Source organism: Carlito syrichta, unplaced genomic scaffold (assembly GCF_000164805.1).
Source record: "Carlito syrichta isolate Samal-C Ts95f unplaced genomic scaffold, Tarsius_syrichta-2.0.1 Scaffold301908, whole genome shotgun sequence".
Classification (NCBI taxonomy): Eukaryota; Metazoa; Chordata; class Mammalia; order Primates; family Tarsiidae; genus Carlito; species Carlito syrichta.
The window spans coordinates 309,732-329,853 of NW_007246004.1; the positions used below are offsets into that span (position 1 = coordinate 309,732).

Genomic DNA, 20,122 nt, shown 5'->3' on the forward strand with positions numbered 1-20,122 from the left:
TTCAACCTGTAATCCCAGCACTTTGGGAGGCCTAGGTGAGTGAATTGCCTGAGCCCGCAGTTCGAGACCAGCCCTGGCAGCTTGGCAAGACCTCGTCTCTACAGTAAATCAAAAAATTAGCCGGTGTGGTGGCATGCGCCTGTAGTTCCAGCTACTTGGAAGGCTGAGGCGGAAGGATCACTGGAGCCCAGCAGGTTGAGGCTGCAGTAGCTGTGAGCATGCCACTGCACTCCCACCTGGGTGACAAGTAAGACTCCAACTCAAAAAAAGAAGTAGTATCAGGATATTGGGAATGTAGGCAACTAAATGTGTTTCATTACCGGCCTTGAGATTTCAGCCTTAAAGAGCTGTTATTTACATTATTTTCATAGTTCATAAGAGATGTGTGACATTAATTAGTACGTCAGTGGAGATCAAAACCAGACATGAGGTATAGCTGGCTCTGAGCGAGACACTCTAGATGCAATAAGCAAAGCACATTCAAGGTAGGACTATGAGATTGAAGGCACGGGGCTGCTGATTCCCTGTTAGTGTGGCCAGAACTTGGCCTGGGGATACAGGTATGTGTCTGGGACTGAGGGGTGGAAGGTGTTGGACCTCACCCAGTTGACATTTTTAACAAGCATTTGCCCTGAAATGGTGATGGCAGGAACTACATTTTGTTCTCAGTGAACATAATTTCCAACTAAAGGAAGATGAGTTATACTTTTGGTACTTGACTACTCTCTGAAAAATATACTTAATAAAATGAAAAGAAAATGCTTTAAATAGACTGGATGGTGCGCCAGATTATAGGGTGTTTGGTAGCTATCACTGTTAGCTGCAGAATAATTATGATAAAGCTTGCATGGAATTTTCCTCTCTTATATTCTGGTTTTCATCTTGAAAGTCCTGTAGCTGAAACTTTAGATTCAGGTGTTTGCGGGTCTCTTAAAAGAGACGTTTAACCTAGTTTGGGGCATTTATATTACTTTATGCATTTTTTTTCCATTTAAGTTAATAAATGCTATATTTGTAGTCTTAGCAAACAGCCGCTCTTTTTGAAATAGAATCTGTCATTATTCAAGGCAGTGCACAATTAGAGGGAGTAGAAACATATTGCTTCTTACAAGCTACCATCAAGTATTCTTTGTAACTTACCACTATCTATAAATGTTTTATTTTGTTTAAACCAATACCCCCCACCCCCCCACCTCCCTCTCCTCACCTCATGGAAGTTCTGTTTGTTAGTCCCAGGTAGGCAGAACTTTATGTTGCCTGAGATTCTCTCCCCAATGCCTAGAGAATACTTGACTGATCTGGGCTTTCATTTTATGAAACACAATTACCGAACTCTCTGTATGTATTTATTTTCTGTAGGCATACAATTCTGATTTCACTACAGAAAAGTGTCCCCATTCATTTTTTGATTTCTCTTAATTTGGTTACTTATGAACCATTTCAGGCATTTTGATGACAGATGACTTTGAGCATAGGAGCTTATAATGCAGTCTTCCTAGAAGTCATCTATTATTTTTCTTATACTTCTGTTGGGCTTTGAGAAGTGGCATCTATAGTGATTATGATAATGGAGTGATTAGCTCATTGGGAATTTTATGAGAATAAACTTGCCCATATAAAAACAACTGTTTGTTGTTAATTAAGGAATTCCTCACCATGTAATTGCAACACCCTGATTGGGACAGGACTAGACTCTGTTTCAGGAAGTGAGCACAGATTTCCTAGAGGAGAGCTCCTCCCCTGCCTTTGGGGATGCACCTTTGACCCAGTTAGCTGTATTCTCGCAGTTGCGCAGTTTTGTGAAGTATCTTCGTAGAGAATTGACTTTGTGAAACCTATGCCGGTTAGGGGGAGGTGGTGTTGCAGAACAGAAGAACATGCATTTTGCTCAGACAGGGCTGGGTTCCAGGGCTAGCACCATCACTTGGTAGTTCTGTGCCTTTGGACAAGCTGCTTGTCTTCTTTAAGCCTCAGTTTACCCTTTTGTAAATCTGCTTAATAATACCTGCCTGGCAGACTGTAGGAGTTCAGGGAGTAGTAGCTACTTTTATAATCATTTTTTAATCACCCGGAAAAAGAAGTTGATGAAGCAACCCATGTCATACTTAATTATAATTTGCATGTGTGGAATGGTCATCTAGTGGTTATGGTAATAGAGTGATTCGCTTTTGTTCAAAAGTTTTTGTTAAAAAGCTTCAGTTCTTTGAGGAAATCGGAATATTAAAACTTTAGCAGCATTGACGTGTTCTTACACCTTATTTAAACAGAAAGAGCCTTAAAGACCAGAAAGAAACAAAATAAGGCCACTTATCCTGCTGGGTGTGTTGAGCGAGGAGGAGCTGCACCCACCATGCCCTTGTACCTTGACTCTTCAGTGTTTAAGTCCTCCTGGAGGCTTCCTGGGCTTGTGTGTACTTTCCTGCTAGTTTTGGATTTAGGCTTCTGGTAGGACAGGTGAGCAGGATGAGGCAGTCATTACCTTGGCATCGTCTTCTAGCACCTTCTAGCTCCTTTCCAGTTCACCTGCTTCCCTTTTTAACCCGAGGACATTTGCTTTGCATTAATACCACAGAGATAATGCTTGGTCGTTTGCAGCCATCACTTCCCTCTTCCTGATGTGGATTGGAAAACAAATAGTGGTTACTTTTCAGCTTTGTCAGAGCCAGCTGTGGTCTGTGGCACAGAGGCCAGGCCAAGGAGAGCTTGGTCCTGGGTGTTTTGGGGGGTAGCTTGGAGTTTGGGAATCTGGGGAAGTGTGTGTATGTATATAGGGGTGACCAGCAAATGGCAGCACCAGGATAGGTGCTCCTGCTCCTCGGAGTCAGAGGTCACTTCTGAAAATTTAGATTTTGCTGGATAGTGTTCTTGCTGGCATGGAACTCTTTCGTAGCTTTTAGGTTGCATTGTTTCCCCCCAAAGATACTTGCTGGATAATCATAAATGTTGGCTCCAGGAGAGACATGTTCATTTTTACATGAAAACAATTAAGAATAAGACAAGCTTCACAAAGTGTGGCTGCAAAAGCGCCAGGAGTTAAACAGAATCTCTTTCCATCAAGGGTTATATCTCAGTTGTCTGGGTACTGGATTTAACTTTTAAGAATGCTGCAGCTGGGCTCAGTGGCTCGGCCTGTAATCCAAGCACTCTGGGAGGCCAAGGCGAATAGATTGCCGGAGCCCGTGGGTTCGAGACCCACTTGGGCAACATGGCGAGACCTCATCTCTACAATAAATAAAAAAAAATTAGCTGGACGTGGTAGTGCGCACCTGTAGTTCTGGCTACTTGGAAGGCTGAGGCGGAAGGATTGCTGGAGCCCAGCAGGTTGAGGCTGCGGTGGCCAGGAGCGTGCCACTGCACTCCAGTCTGGGCGATAGAGTGAGACTCCAAATCAAAAAAAAAAATAAGTAAAAAGAATGCTGCAAATGCAGGACTTTGTCTTTGGTCAGTCAGTACTGTTCTTCCAACGGAAGCTTTTGATGGATTGATACATTGCAGTGGTTGCTTTGTTAAGTGGCTGGTGCTTTTTTTTTTTTTTTTTTACTTGAGGCATAAACAGAATTTGCCTCCAGGAATAGTCTCAGATACTGTTGCTGCCTGGTTAAAAGCCACCCAAAATTTAGATTGCTGAAGTAGCTTTCCTTTTCCTATATTAATAAATAAAAGAGATTTTATTTATTCAGAGATTTAGATTTATACCTGTAAGGAGAGATGTCCCACCTTGTTTCAGTTCTCCCATTGAGTAAAGCATTCCCAGGATGCTGTTGGTCAGTTGTATTAGCTTTAACTCTCGTAATTAGTGTTTCTTGAGATGCTGGAAGAGTGGTCACTTATTTTTCGTTAAGCCTTGGTTAATTGCCTTCTGTTTATTTTGGGCTCTTTGTTCATGTCGCACTAGAGGTTTTGAAACAGACCTCATGAAGCTGTAGTAGGCTAATGTATGCTCCTGTGATTTGATCAGCTTGGTTTTTTTCTTCTCGTGACAAGACTCAGAATGCAGCATGAGTTGCTTTAATGCTGACTTTGGAAGAGCAGGAAATGCTTAGTGAGTGGACAAAAAATGATGAGATTTGGACAGCAATGTTATGTTTCACGTTTTATATTAAAGAGAATGTGTAGCAGTTGTGTCTGCTTTGTGGCTAGAGAGAGGGGGACAAGGAGGGAGGGATGGTGGGGGTGAGAGAGACACAAACTGACTGACACATCCGATACAAAAGGTTAAGTGCCACAAGTCTGCCAGGACATGACTCATGTTCCTCAGGGCTCCGTGATGCAAGGCTTGCTGTGGCTGGCTCATTCATGTCTGCTGTCAGTGCCTGTCATTGGGCTGGTGTGTGTCAAGACTTTATTTTTATCTCTGCTTTATTGACAGTGAAAATAGCAAGGTGGTCAGCCTCCCTCAGTATTGTAATAAAATGCTTTCTTTTAAAATATGTCCATGCAAAGATGAATATGGCATGTTCAAATAATGACTTTTGCTCTTACTAAGAAAAATCGGCATTGAGACACGGGATTTGCCAGGTTTCTGAGGTAACTTGGTAGATTATAATCTGGTTGCCATAGCAACTCAGCCACACTGAAAATTACGTGAACTAAACATTTGAAGGGAGGACGCTTAAAAGCCCTTCACCTATCATCTTTCTCCCTGAAGAAGTGGGGTGGGGGTCAGGCATGAAACTCAGAAAGCCGAGGTGGGAGGCTAAGTAGACTTTGGAGGCTGCAGACCTCCAGGCTGTTCTTTGAACTGTGGCCTGGTGTCCGTGACCAAGAAGGAACTGTTACAGACACTTTTCATGCAGCGTGATAAGCAGATAATGTGACAATCTGGTACACACCCCAGTTCAGAAGTCCTTTTTCTTGCCTAGGACTTTCCATAATACTGGCGAGTTGTAATTTCAGAACCAGTATTCAGGACACATTGTCTGACAGTTATGAGTGTGGTAGAAGAGAGTATATGAATTTGGGATTGTCAACAATCTGGGACGTAGAGTCTTTGATGTCCATTGGTTCCCCCCCTCCCAACTAATTAATTCCACGGGCATGTATTACAGTCTTATCCCAAGGGTTTAAACACAAAGCAGATGGTTTCTGCTCTATTACAGCGATGCTAGAATTGGTCTGAGGGCTTTTAAAAAAAGTCGTGGGTACTTTTCTTCATTGAAGTGTTGTTTTATTCCATTGCAGTTGAGTTATGCTATATACTTATGTTAAAATGAAGTTAATTCAAAGGATTTTCATGTTAAAGAAATGATTTTAAAAGCTCCGTTTCAAGAAAGCAATCAAAATATTTTAATCAGTCTAGAGATCAGAAGGGATTTCCTTTCGAGTTCCTAAAGTGGTGGAGTGTATTTACATTGGTGAGAATTGAATACTGAAGACTGAAAGATTATTGACACAGCTATTGTACAGGAAAAATAAATTGCCTTGAAATAACTGTTATAATTCAAGATAATGAGAAGCACCAGGGATGAAGCTTAGACAGCTTTTCCCTGAATGATCTTGTTTTCTTCCAGTTAGCATATTTTCTAATTTAAAAAATTTTTGTATTCCAGCAGTGTCTCCTGTGGTGAATTATTTGAAGCAGCAAAATATGTGGATATAGAAGGTTTAGTTTTGAAAGATGAAGTGACTTTGATGTCAATAAATAGTTTTACAAAACAGACATTATGGTATATACAGTGAATAAAGTTGACTCTCAAATGCATCTTATTAAAGGCTAATTTCTAAGTTAAAACAATTGTTTGCAAGTGTTTTCCTTATGTTTTTCACTTTCATCCATTCGGTAAAAGTAGTGAGGACTAACTCTATGCTAGGCGTGGGTCTCGACAGTGAGATCTGGTCCTTATTGTGCCTGGGTTAAAGAAGGGAGACAGGCACTAGAATCATTACTTAATGAATTGCAGTTGTAAATTCTAGAAGCACAGCAGCATTTGTGTTTGTTTTAGAGCGTGTAGTGGGGGACCTGACCTGTCCCGGGAGTCAGATGCCACATCCTCAGCAGTGAAAGATGAGTAGACATCAGCTGGCTGAAGGCGAAAGGTGGGCAGTGGGCAGAGGTAGCTGAGTGCGGGGAGAGCGTTCTAGCCAGAGTGAACAATGCTGAAAGTTTCAAGCAGGAAGGAACAGGACTGTTCCCGAGGGTGAATCCTTCAATTCTAGAATTCATGAGGCCTATTTTAAGTGTTAAGTTTGCACATGGTGGGTTTATCTGTAGGTTTTTTGGGTTGGATTATGTCCTTTAACTTGCATTTAGGCATAAGCGAATAATTTTTTCTTTTTGCTATTCTTCGGTTAGAACCAAAACTATGAGGCTCTTGAAATGACATGCTTTGCTATTTCCACTCATGGTTGAGTGTTTTGGAAGTTGTCTACTAAAATTAAATGTTTGTGTTCCTACAACTAAAACATTGACTTCAAACATTTGAGGGTTTGGTGGAACCTATTTATATTATTCATTTATTTAATTTCATTTACTAGCCGGGCTCGGTGGCTCAGCCTGTAATCCCGCGCCTTTGGGAGGCTGAGGTGAGTGAATTGCCTGAGCTCGCGGGTTCGAGACCTGCCTGGGCAGCGAGACCTCATCTCTACAATAAATCAAAAAATCAACCGGGCGTGGTAGCGCATGCCTGTAATTCCGGCTACTCGGAAGGCTGAGGCGGAAGGATCGCAGAAGCCCAGCAGGCGAGGCTGCGGTGGCCGGAAGCGGCCACTGCACTCCAGTCTGGGCGACAGAGTGAGACTCCAACTCCAAAAAAAAAAAAAATTTTCATTTACTTAATACTTTTTAACTATTGTTTTAAGATCCTACATGCAGATACTTCTTTTTACAGATTTTTTTCTTATAAATTGCCCTCTTTTGTCACAGAGTCGAATGATTTAACTCAGGTCAGGAATAGCCACTTCGGGACCGAATGAAACAGTGTTAGGTCAAAACTTCATTGCTAGATGCAGTTTGCCTTTGTAAGTATGGCTTCTGAACTTTTTTCTTCTTTACATGGAGTTTCTACATTCGTGAAAGCGAAAAAGGGATCATGCGTTTGAAATAGAAGGTTTGTCAAAGTGGGTTTTTTAGGACGGAGCATCATGAGCAGCACAGGAGTGTTCACTTGGCTCAATTCAAGTTCATGCTCTTTCTTTTCCCCCAGGCCCAGCCTGAAGTGGGGTTACAACTTATCCCCTGAGTTTTGTGTTTATGCAAGATTCTGTGCCACATACTTCCTGTTTTATCTATAATTTAGGTCATAAAACTTGAAGAAAAATCCCAGATGTTCCAGTATTAAATTGAAATTAATGTGTTATTTTGGCAGGTTATTATTGTTCAAGTTAATCCAGGTGAGACTTTTACAATAAGAGCAGAGGATGGAACACTGCAGTGCATTCAAGGTAAGGATATTTTTGGTAAATATTCTAGTCAAAGGATTTTTTTCCTTTACTATTTTAAGGAAGTAATGCTTTTCTCTGTGTGTCTGCCTGCATATGCTTTTTTAGAAGTAAAATATACCTTGAATTTTCATTTTCTTTTTTTTTTCTGTCACTAGTCTCAAATTTATATAATGAATCCAAAGAATTCTTTCAGCAGTAGAATCTGCATTGGCTATCTATTAGTTATTTACTGCTGAGCAACAAATTATTCCAAAATTTATCAGCTTATAGCAGCATTTATTATCTCATAGTTTTTGTGGCTCAGAGATTTGGGCACAGCTTGGTGCATCAAAAAGTTCAAGTCAAGTTGTGGACTATGACTGCAGTTATCTTAAGGCATGTCTGGGAGTAGATCTGCTTCCATTCTCAAGTGTTGGCAGGGTTTAGTTTTGGGGGGCCTATTGGTAGGAAGTTTCTCACAATTTGTGAAGCAGGCCTCTCTACGTGGAGGGGCAGAGGGCTTGCATAATGGCAGCCCCTTCTATCAGAGCCAGCAACTAGATGGCAAGAGAACTGGTGGTCCAGCCCAGAATCAAGAAGGGGCTCGTACAAGGGTCTGAATGCTAGGAGGCAGGTTGTTGGGAGTCCTCTTAGAAAGCTGCTCCACACAGTCTACCTTTGGCCCCCAGTGATTCTGATTCTTATTCTCACAGTTAAAATGCCTGCCCCCCCCCCCCCCCCGCCCCCATCTCCAAAAGGCTTATCCAACATTGCGGCATTAGCTCAGAGTCCAGAATCTTGTCAAAGTTCCAGGGATAAGTGAGGCTCCCTGAAAGTAGTTGTTAAAGTACAGCTCCTAGGAAACGTATTAATTTCTAGTTTGTGTATTACTACTACCTCTTCTCTGTAATTCTCTGTATAAAGAAATGACTTAGGTACTGTGATCCATGTGGCGATCTGTATAGGAATATCATTACAGATCTGTTGCTAGCCTTTAAACACTGTTGTGTTAGAGACACAGTTTGTAATAGTTGCTCGGCAGTCACCGATTGGGATTATGGGGCAAATGACAAATTGGCATTTAGTTGAAACCTATAGGAGGTTATTGATAGGATTAGAATCTGATCAGAGGCCTTCTTTTTAATACCTGGACTTGTTTACTAATATACATAAACACCATAGAGAAATACCCTCTAGTTTTGTTTTTTTTTCTCTCCCATAATGAGCTTCATAGAAACAGTTGACTTTTTTCTAGTCTTACATATTAGCAGAGCATATTGCTTTGTAGTTTCACTGCTTCTTTTGGTATCTGTATGAGCAGAACTTAAGAAAAATTTTGCTTGAGAAATGAATATATTTTCAAAGATTCCAGTCTAACGAGTTTTAATTGAAGTTAATATGAAATGATCTAATCATTGTATTAATGATTTTTACCTGTTGCATTTCTCTGACCTTTATATTCCTGAGATTGTTCTTTGTGGGAATATGGGAGCCCATGAATTAGCTGGTGGACTGTGTTCCTCTACAACTGTATATAAAATAGAATCTAGAAAAGCAAGTCACTTAAGAGATGAACGAATGTAAAATCTACTCGTTTATGCCACCTGTGTTTACTTTTTGGTACCTGAGGGAGGAATGTGTGTGTGTGTGTGTGTAATGTGTGTATATGCATTAGTCTCTCCCACACTTTCTGTTTTGTTTTTTTGAGCCTATGTTAGTAGCCAGTAGGCTCTGCAGGAAATGTTGCAAGTATATTGCTCTATTCACAATGGGACTTTGTATTTATTTACAGTGAGACTTTGAGATAAAGTGACACTAACACTCCTTTCAGCGATTTTAGAAATTCCTATGACTAAAACAGAATTGTGGAGCTATTTATCTTTGGCACCCCCAACCTTCCTATTCTTTGTTCTCTTCTGGAGATGCAGATACTATGGTTCTCTTTATTTAGGGAGTGGTGGTAGCTGCCCAGTTAGTTGAAATGGCACAGGGCAGAATAAGAGGGGCCCAGACCTGGAACCAAGGGCTTTGCTAGGACTTGGGGAGCACGGGACCGATAGGACGAATGCAGAAATTGGAAGGAGAGCCGGTCAGCTGCACAGACTGAACTCCAAGTACAGGCCATTAGCTGCTATTAATGTAGAACAGGCAACAGATAAGAAAGGCTTCATTTGAGTTCTGGAGTGAGTTAGTGACTGCTTCACTCCACGTGGGTAGAACATAGTGAAATAGGCAGTTATATCTGTAAGTTCCAGCACAAGGCATCCTTGGTTCCAGCCCTTGGTTCCAGCACAAGGCATCCTCATTCCCACTGTGGTTAACACTGCCTGGCTAACGTGTCTTCAGCCCCTGGGGCGAGGCTGTGCGTTCTCTCCTTGAGTGTATGTAGGTCCACATGAGGAAGCTGAGACCTGTAGAAAAGTCCCATAGCTAGAAGGAGACAGAGTCGTGTTTTCCCCGGCATGTTGGTCTCTAGCACCTGAGTCCTTGATAGCCTTGTTTTGTGACTATACACCAGGGGACTTTCTTCTCTTGACAAGAGCAGGATGAGTTCCTGCTCCCAGGGCATCAGGATTCTGGGCGGGGTACCAAGATGAGTCCTCGGATGGCCAGGATGGACAGAGGTGGTTAGCAGAACAGAAATAGATGGTGGAGACTGGGTCTTGGGAATGAGACAGGCTTGACACCTTGTTAACAGAACTGAGAGGGCTAGCAAGACTGCGTGATGCACGGGGAGGATTGGTTTAGAGCCCCTCTGGTCATCTCTGCCCAGGTCAAGACTGGGCTCAGCCTCCGGGTGGGGCTTCCAGCTCTAACTACTGGAGAGAAGAGTGCCATGGGAGAGGACTGGTAGAGGGGAAGGACTGGTGGAAGGTCTTTTAAAAGCCTACTCAGAAAGGATTGGAAATCGAATCATTTTAATAGAAACATCTTCATTAGGGATTACGTTTAAGAGAATGAAGCTCTGGTTATGCTCTTTCAACACCAGCCAGGAGGTGAGGAAGTTTCTTTTTATTAAGAAGGAGGTGGTTGGCAGTAGTGGCCTTTTCGGAAGTTTCGAAGTCACAGCCATTGCTTGTGCCATGCTTGAACTGTCCGTCTGATGACTTTGCTGTTTGCACACTGGCTGGCGGATCGGGGACTGCTTTGAAGGACTAGGGTAGATCATGGAGTTGATGGCTGGGCCCTCCTGGAAACTTGGAGATCACACCATATGAGATCAGCCCCCTTGGCTCATAATTGAATTTGTGGATGTCAGTGTAATAATTTTCTCTGTAAGGCATTTATGACAGCACTAGAAAGACCCCGGAAGTTCATGGTGATGTCATTAAGGGGGCAGCTTGGAAGTTGAAAGCAAATCAATGTAAAAGAATACGGTTACTTTGGGAAAAAACAAAATTTATTTTTATGGGAATGTCCTTGGTGATAATGAAGGAAGAAAAACACAGGAAGCATACAATATGCTGTGAAAGCAGATTCATTTCTAATGGAATATTTCTCAATATTTTCCATGAAACATGAATCATAGTCTTGAAGGGGCCATAGAAGGTCATAGTTTATTCTCACTTGGAGGCAGCCCATACCTATGGCATCCTAGACAAAAGATTTGTTTTCCCTGGGCCAGATGAAATCGCATAAAGAGCTAATTGTTAGGAGAAAGAATCTAGTAATCAATGTGAATCCCGCCTTTGCTTAAATTTGGGAATGAATTTCAAGGGCTGCTGCGGGTCTCCCCCATTACTTTCATATACTTGTCTGGGCCACGGTGCTGGCCGTGCAGCTTCCTTCCTGTGCACACATGCCATCTTTTTATCTGCACCCTGTAAAACCCTTCGGCCAAAACCAATACCATGCTTCCTCTGAGGCTCTGCGTCTGTCTCTTCCAGGAACCCTCCCAGGCCACTGTAGTCCATGCTGACCTTTCTTTGTATAATGAGGGAGTAGGTGAGCTAGCAACACGCAGTCCGCTTGTATGGGCAAGCCTGACCTTAGCCCTTGAATTAGGCTGTGAATTCAACTGTGACAGGAAAAAGTGCATCCTCCACCTCGTGCCCCAGCCGCAACCTGGTGGTAATTACTAACTGGACTCTCGACTGGCGCTGGTATCACATCAGGCATGGTGGTTCTTCTTTTAAATTTTTCTTTTCTGATGTTAGCTTAAAGGTGTTTAGTTCTGTGCTTCTAGTGGTCTTCATAGTTGCTAGAACTTTCATATTTCAAATTGCATTGATAATTGAAGCTAATGAGTTTCCTTTAGAGAAACATATTTAAATTCCAAAGAGCTGTTATGATGATCTTATATTAAGACTGCAATTTGTATTTATTCATTTATTTATTTTGAGTTGGAGTCTCACTCTGTCACCTAGACTGGAGTGCAGTGGCCGTTCCCGGCCACCACAGCCTCGACCTGCTGGGCTCCGGCGATCCTTCCGCCTCAGCCTTCCAAGTAGCCAGAATTACAGGCATGAGCTACCATGCCTGGCTGATTTTATGATTTATTGTAGAGATGAGGTCTCGCTGCCCAGGCGGGTCTCGAACCCGCTGGCTCAGGCAATCCACCCACCTCAGCCTCCCAAAGGCACGGGATTACAGGCTGAGCCACTGAGCCCGGCCTGCAATTTGTATTTAAGACTGTTGTATACAAATTGTAAGGCTGAAGAAAATGGGTGCATGTCATGGTGACTGCAAAAAAGTAGATGAATACCCCACAATATCATAATAAAAAATATCGATTATAAAAAAAAATACATGGAAAACTTAAAAAAAAAAGTAGATGACAGTAAAATGCTTAGGAAGCACCATTATTTCAGTAAGTAATAATATTTAAAATAGTATTCTATATAATATATAGTAATACATATTTGAAGAAATACTTAATTGCTAATGCTTTTTGTCCAAAATAACGTAGATATCTTTTGCCAAGTGACTTACCCTACTAACTTGTGTTAAGTGGGTTGAGAGAATAACGAAATGACAGCAGACTGCGTGGTCAGAGAGAAGCCAAGGGGTCCTCCTCGAATGGCTGCGGCTTGGAGGCTGCTGGAAGGGGAAGAGTTCTCCTCGTTTCCTTGTCCTCCTTAAGGCTGCCTCAGCTCTGAGTCTAAGGCTTCCTGCCCCATGAGTGTGGCAGCTGTATCACTGATGAGCACCACGCTCTGCCCAGGGCTCTGTGAATGGCACCATTGAGAGCTGCTCGCCGTCTCTGAATTTCCTCATTTGTCTCCCACCCCCTCCCCTCCACATATGATTAAGCATCCGTAATGTTCCAGGGACCTTAACGCTGCTTTTTCCCCTCATGTGTTGCTTTAAGTGCATTGATTAGGCTTGTTTGGCACATTAGAACACTGACCTGTTGTTCTTTCTAAGAAGTGTATGATGGGTCCTGGGGAGCTCAGGTTGTCTCTCCCTTTGTGGTGAAATGACATGAATGGTGTCATAGCTTGGGTTTACAAGCAGAGATAGTCTATAATTTTCAAAAGCAAGGCTTCTGTATGGACTGTCCTTTGAAACATAGCCTGCATATAAATGAGAACTTCCTGTTTTACTAACTTTAAATCCAGGAAGAGGACCTGTCGGAAATGAAGTCTGCCTTCAAAGATTGAGTGAATTTATAATCAGTTTTTTGATCAAAAATATTTGGGTGATTTGAAAGTGAAATTATTATGGGATGAGTGCATTAAATTCTTCTAACTCTTTGTGAACTTTTATTATATTGGATACAGAGTTGATTGTGATTGACAATGTTGTTTGTAGAATATCTGTATTATAAATGGAAATATTTCTTCCTATTACAAGATTAGGATTTGGATAGCTTATTTTTCTACACAAGAAGCTGCCTTGAAAACCTCTTTTCTTTTGTATCTAAGATGCTTGTGAGGGATTGCTAACAGGCTGAAATGTTATTGTCAGCACTTAGACCTTACTTGGAAAGTCCTTTAGAATTGAAAATATCAAGTCATTTACCTAGGCTAGCCTCAGTGATTGAACCAAAGCTGTAGATGGTGAGAGAGAGTTCTCCGTAGAGGTTCTAAGCCAAGAGAGTGTGAATTTCTAAGAAAATCTGAATTACCCCCTCAGTTCTACAACTCTTTTTTTTTTTTTGAGTTGGAGTCTCACTCTGTCGCCCAGACTGGAGTGCAGTGACCGCTCTCGGCCACCACAGCCTCGACCTGCTGGCTCCGGCGATCCTTCCGCCTCAGCCTTCCATGTAGCCGGAATTACAGGCATGCGCTACCACGTCCGGCTGATTTTTTGATTTGTTGTAGAGATGAGGTCTCGCTGCCCAGGTGGGTCTTGAACCCGTGGGCTCAGGCAGTCCACTCACCTCAGCCTCCCAAAGGCGTGGGATTACAGGCTGAACCACCGAGCCCAGCTTAGTTCTCCAACTCTTAAACGTTAGTTTCAAGGCAAATCTGCGTTTTACTTGTGTGTGTCTGTACATAACAAACATCTTTATATACATATATATGTGCATATATTTACCTTCTTAGAAGGTTTTTTTTTTTTCATTTTTCCATGATTTGATTTACATTTGCTCATGAAATATTAGAGAGAGGTCACATGTAGCTTTCTGGAGTACACTTGATCTCTGAAATGTTTGGGAGCTTTCGTCTGAACATGATGGTGTAGCTTTTCCTCCAAGCACGGACTCATGCACAGGTATTTGTTACAAGTTAGGCGTTCCGAATGCTGAGCTGATAGTCCCCTTTACAGATGACAGGTTACTGCTAGGTAACTGGAAGTTTACCAGCAGGGTGGTTTCTGTAATGGCTGGTAAGTACTGATGGGCCCAGAGCAGAAAGTCCAGACCATGGAAGGATTGAGAGGAAAGCCTATGATCATAGCTATAATTGTCATCTCTGGGTCTGAGTAATGTCATGAGGCTGGATTACATCAGCACCAAACTGTGTTGCTTCCCCAGGAGGTTTTAAGGCCCTCTCAAGGGAGGTACCCAGTGTATCTGCTGCTTCCTGCCTTTCTCCTTCTTCCCTTTCTAGTTGTCTTGATTTTTTTATGCCTGTTCTTACATTTTCATTTATGGAATTTTAAATCATTAGATACAGCTTTCATACAATGTTATATCAGACCTCTTTTCCTTTTTTCTCCAAGCAGTGTTAAAGTGATTTGATTTGTTAGATGTTAGGATTAACTGTCTTAACAGTTTCAGAGGAAAACTCTGTAGTGTGACTCCCTGATCATTTGCTAGTTAATACTTAACCTGCTAGCCTCAGTTTCCTCTCCTAAAATGGTGACAGCGACAGCACCTGTCTGATAGGGTTATGAGATAATCCACTGTAAGTGTCATTATTACTATTATCATCATTGTCTAGTTATGTATACAGCTTTAGGATCGTTTTTTTCCTAAATAGATGACAGGATTAATTGTGGGAAGGACTTGATTGTCCTACTTGTGGAAATCAGTTGAGGTTCTAGTCTTCATTTCAGTGCTTATTTATAATAGACTTGCTGTCATCAGGTTGCTGGTGATGACACCAGTTCCAGCATTTTAGATGAAGGTTTTTTTTTGAGTTGGAGTCTCACTCTGTCGCCCAGACTGGAGTGCAGTGGCCGCTCCCGGCCACTGCAGCCTCGACCTGCTGGGCTCCGGCGATCCTTCCGCCTCCGCCTTCCGAGTAGCCAGAATTACAGGCATGCGCTACCATGCCTGGCTGATTTTTTGATTTATTGTAGAGATGAGGTCTTGCTGCCCAGGCGGGTCTCAAACCCACGGGCTCAGGCAATCCACTCACCTCAGCCTCCCAAAGGCGCGGGATTACAGGCTGAGCCACCGAGCCCGGCTTAGATGAAGGTTTATGGGAATATGTGTACTACTCAGATACAGATTGAAGCTAAAACAGTGGATCCCGTGTCTGATGAATTTAAAGTAAGTTTTCTTGTAGTTAAAGCTTCACTTGTTGCTTTCCTTTTGGATAATAGCATGTAGCTCTCACATTATACCTGAGCAGCTAAGACAGGCCATAACTGCTTATTTTAAACAAGAAAGTGTTTTTTCTAGTATGCTTTCCCTTTTTTAGTCCTTGCCTTTTACATTTTCACTAATCCATACTTCTTTTAATCTTCATATAGTGCATTCTGCTCTTAGACAGTAAGGTATATTGTTTTTGGAATGAGATTGCCTGGCGTAGGAATCCCCTACATACTAGTTGCATATTGTAAAATTAGTTACTTCTCTATATTTCAGTTTCCTTTTCCGTGGAGATGGAATAATAATATCTATCTTGAAGGATCACTGTGAGGATTAAATGAGATACTATGTAGAAAGCACTAAGAACAGTTTCAGAGTCATAGTCAGGACCCAATAAAGCCATCATTAAGCTACAAGTCTGCATTCCAAAGGCAATGGACCCCCATCATTTTTGGTTACCTCTCCTTTCAAAGCATTTCAGCAAGCCTATGTGAAGTTCAGTTAGGATTTTTTAGATGTCTTCATGTTTCAGTTCTCATGCTTCAGAATGATGATATGTTTAAAAATTATGCAGCGAGAGTTTAGCTTCTGAACCCTTTTGCCCTTCAGGCTTGTTAAACAATGATTAAAATGTCATCTCTGAAGGTACCACTGCTTGGAGCTCTTTAAATGTCACAGATCTTTGCATGTCAAGCAATTCAGAAGAGCAGACAGTGTCACATTACCTCAATTGTCTGCCACATTTTACTTCACAGCTTGTAGTCTTTTAAGTTCCTGCTTTATTCTTTCTGCATTTTTTGCTCTTATTCTTAAACTTACAACCTGAAATGGCAAAGTTCGTGTTAGAAGTGCCTTTAAAGAAGATTGGATTGAGTTATTCAAGGAGAAGGGTCAAAGCTTATTTATCTTTGTATACCAGGGTCTATCCGCATGTAGGAAGCATTCGAAATAAAGGGCAGTTATTCAGTGATACACTTGTCTTAGTCTATACCAAAACACCATTGACTGCGAAGCTTATAAACATCAGAAATTTTGTTCTCACACTTCAGAGGCTCGGAAGTCCAAGGTCAAGACACTGACTTGTTCAGTGTCTGATGAGATCCTGTTTTCTGGTTCCAGCATAGCAGTTTCTTGCTGTGCCTCGCACGATGATGGAAAGGTTGAGGGTTCCTCTCGGGCCTCCAGGGGCAGAAATACCATGCACGACGGCAGAGCCTTCATGACCCAGTCGCCTCCCAGAGAGCCCTCCCCTTATTGATGCAATCACCTTTGGGGTTAGGATTTTAACATTCAAATTTTGGGGGACACAAACATTCAGACCATAATAGTACTGTTAAAGATTCATGTAAAAATGATGGGATTATTATCTTAGTTAATCCAGAGAAGTTTTTTATTGTTATTGTGCTAAATATGGCTATCTTGACTCTGAGTTCCTCAAATTAAGATAATAAATGTAGGCATGAATGTGTTTCTAAAAACAATTCTGAAGAAATTCAACATATGAATTGGCCTCTTGATCTTACCTGTAAAACACATGAGGGAATGATTGTTATATTTATACTGTTAACAATTTTTTTTCTTTTGGGGGAATAGGCTAGTTTTTGCCAAGATATTTATTTTTATATTATTTGCAAATATTTTAATTTAGATTGTATTAATGTTTTCTTGCTGTTAAAAATTGCAACATTTATCTGTGTAATAAGCTCTTAGTAAACTGTGTGTCAGACTCAGGAACATAGTACACTTCAAATTATAAATGAATCTGGGTACCGAGATAAATGAAGTTGGTATGATAGTTTTTCTCTTTCACAGTATGATTGGAACAGGCAGGGAGGTGACGAGACAGGTGCAGGGACAGGGAGGATAGGCGGGAGCTGAGCCTGGGTGAGGGCAGTTGTGGCGGCCTGTGAAAGGAGGAACAGATGCTAGAGATGCCTAGGGGACAGTCTTGACTTGGTGACCCACGAGAACACACTGAAGAGAGCAGAGGGTGGGGGGCCACTGGGGGAAGCATAGTATATTTTCCGAAGGTAACTATAGTCTCTTAGAAAAATTTTGTCCTGTAACATAAATGAGAGTACTAAGCATTTTTTTTTAAACTTCTAATTGGACAAGCATTATGATTAGCCAAAAAAGGTTAACGTTTAAAAAAAAAAAAGTATATATTTTCCTGTTCCTCAACTTAGGTATTTCCTCTCTGAAGAGAGTCTTCAGTGATGTGGAAGGTGTTTGATATACTATTTGTAAGGGAAGCAGTTGAGTAAGTAGGGAGTATGTTTAATACTTCTTCAGTGGATCTGTCTAATATGGAGGAGATTGGCCTCATGGTTGCCCTCACTAGTGGGGTTTTCTTTATGACTCCTGGTTTTGGGTTCTTTGAATATGCCCTATATTTCTTGTGTGATTTTTAAAAAACTCCACCCCTTTTTTCAATTTGGAGAGAAAAGGCCTCCCCCTACCCTCCCCAGTTTGAAGTGTTTTTTGTGCCTGAGTTGAAATGGAAGCATTCTGTAACTTAAATATAGCACTTTTATGGTAGCTTCATATGTAGCATTGTAGAGCCAGAGTTAATGCTAGTTTTGTGGTATTTTTCTGGCTTTATTTTGCCTTTATTTTAAAAGTTTCCAATATTAGCAGATTACAATTTTTCTTTCAAACTGACAAGAAGAGGCCTAGCATCGAGGGAAAAAAAGTATTTAGGAATAAACAGGAGTGGAAACTTAAAAAAATCAAAATATAAGCATTATTCTCAGTGTATTTTTGAGTGAAAATGTTATTCTCTGTTAGAGAACTGATTGGGTGAATTTTGTGTCCCCTTGTCGCATTTTGTAGTTTTTATTAAAGTGGATATACATGCTCACACATACACTAATCTCATGTAAATGTTTAACTCTTTGCTTGTTCTTTTCTTGAAGTGCCAAGTCTTTAATAACAGTTCTCCAGGGCTGGATTTTATAGCATAATTTCAGTGTGTCCTATGCTAGACCCAACAGTGTCAATTTTCTGCCTGATACACTTTGGTACTGTATGGACAAAACAAGTTAGACAGTCCCCAACTTGTGATGGCTTGACTTAGAATACCATGTGTTTATCGTCATGTAACCTCATCACCAGTCAAAGAGCATCTGTATTTAAACACAGCTAGAACCTAATGTATCTTCTGTTGAGGAAAAGCAGTCCTTGCAGGTAGTGCAATCAAATGTTTATACTAAATTGTCATTGAGTGTTAGCTTGAAATAGTTAAAAAATAAGATAATAAAATATAACAAAACCAGGCTCTGTTATCCTATGGGTTAGAAATCAAGATCTGGGATTAATTTGGTTAATTATTTTTCTTAGTTAATGATCAAGACAGTGATATAGTTCTTACATCATATGTCCAAGGAAAATAACACATCTAACATCTCAGAATTTTAAAACTGATTGTATTAACACAGTTGTTTGTAACCTTTGCATGTCAGAATTACCTGGGAACTTAAAAATGGTTAAAAATTGATATCCAGGCTAACTGTAGGGAATTGTCACATTGTCTGAGCCCAGGGGACTTATCATATGGGATTGGGGGTGGGCATTAGTGGTTTTTAAAAGCTCCCCAGATAATTCTGGTAGCAGTGGAGGTTGAGAATCTCTGGTTAAGCCAACCCTCAGGGTAGCTTAAAAAATTTCACCTGTGCTTTCCCAAGCACATCCCAACGCACACACTGCATACCTGTGGCTTTGTGTCCAGGTTAGTCTTTAGACAGTTTCGTGGTTTGTAAAGTGCCTAGAGATCTTTTATCTTGTGGTCATACGCTTACTAAGTAAAGTCCATGTGGTGGTTGTCTTTATTGAACCTATTAAAAGTGCTCTTTAGCTTTTGTAATACACTTCTGTAAGTAAAAAACCAGTGTCATCAACCAGACATGAGTTTACTTCTTTTAGCAGAGTACAGATTTATTTTACACTAATGTAGATGTAAATGCAATAGCTCAACTGTTTTTAAGCTAATAAAATTCAAAGTTTATTGGAACAAGTAACATTGTGCAGAGAGGATAGAGTTGAAAAAGTGAAATAAGAAAATAGCCATCTTACAACTTGTGCTTTTCAGGAGTTGATAAGCTGCTTTGGGCCCTGTTTTCACTTGCCTTTATGAAAGAATTGGGCTGGGATTGTTGCTTCCATCTTTGTTCCCCCATAGATCTGTCTTAGTACCTGGAATGGTGAAGGGACCTGCATATGCTTGACTTGGGTGGTCCCTACAGTATGTGAATCCAAGGCATGACATCAGTGTCAGAGCCTGACAATTATCCATCGGTAGAACTTTGGTTCTCAAAGTTTAGCATGGATCAGCATTGCTTGGAGGGCTTGTTAGAACACAGTTGCTGGTTCTAGCCCCAGGGTTTCTGATTCAGGTCTGGGTAGGTGGGGCCAGATAATTTGTATTTCTGAGAAGTTCCAGGTGATACTGATGTTCTTGGCTCGGGAATTCTGAGAACAGTTTAGGTAGGAGATTGTTGGGGTTGGGTCCTTGTTTGAGAGAGGGATTTACAGAAGTTGTGCCCTTAAATGAAAAAGAAGACTCTAGGGATTAAGGTTGGTTACAGAACAGACAAAAGGGAAACACTGCATGTAAATACAAAAAAGTAAGAACAAACTGACTGAAAAGCTCATCATTTGTAAGCTCAGAGTCAGAGTTTTTTCTTTTTCTTTTGTACCTGAATTTTTTACCCTCCCCTTCACTACAGTTTTAATGAACTAAGATTTGAACCAAGGATTCTGTTTTCAAAGGATTTGTTTGTGTAGTCTCTCAGTTCATATCTCCTAATTCTGCTGCATTTTATTAGGAATTTTTCTTCT

At 41.1% G+C, this 20,122-nt stretch overlaps 1 protein-coding gene across 1 annotated transcript in view; it reads left to right on the forward strand.

The window, feature by feature from the left end:
- Positions 1 to 20,122, forward strand: part of FNDC3B (fibronectin type III domain containing 3B) — a 296,455-nt gene that overhangs the window by 17,773 nt on the left and 258,560 nt on the right. The window contains exon 2 of the mRNA XM_008055647.1: positions 7,305 to 7,380. Coding sequence (XP_008053838.1) covers positions 7,305 to 7,380 — 76 coding nt within the window. The remainder of the gene's footprint in view (positions 1 to 7,304; positions 7,381 to 20,122) is intronic.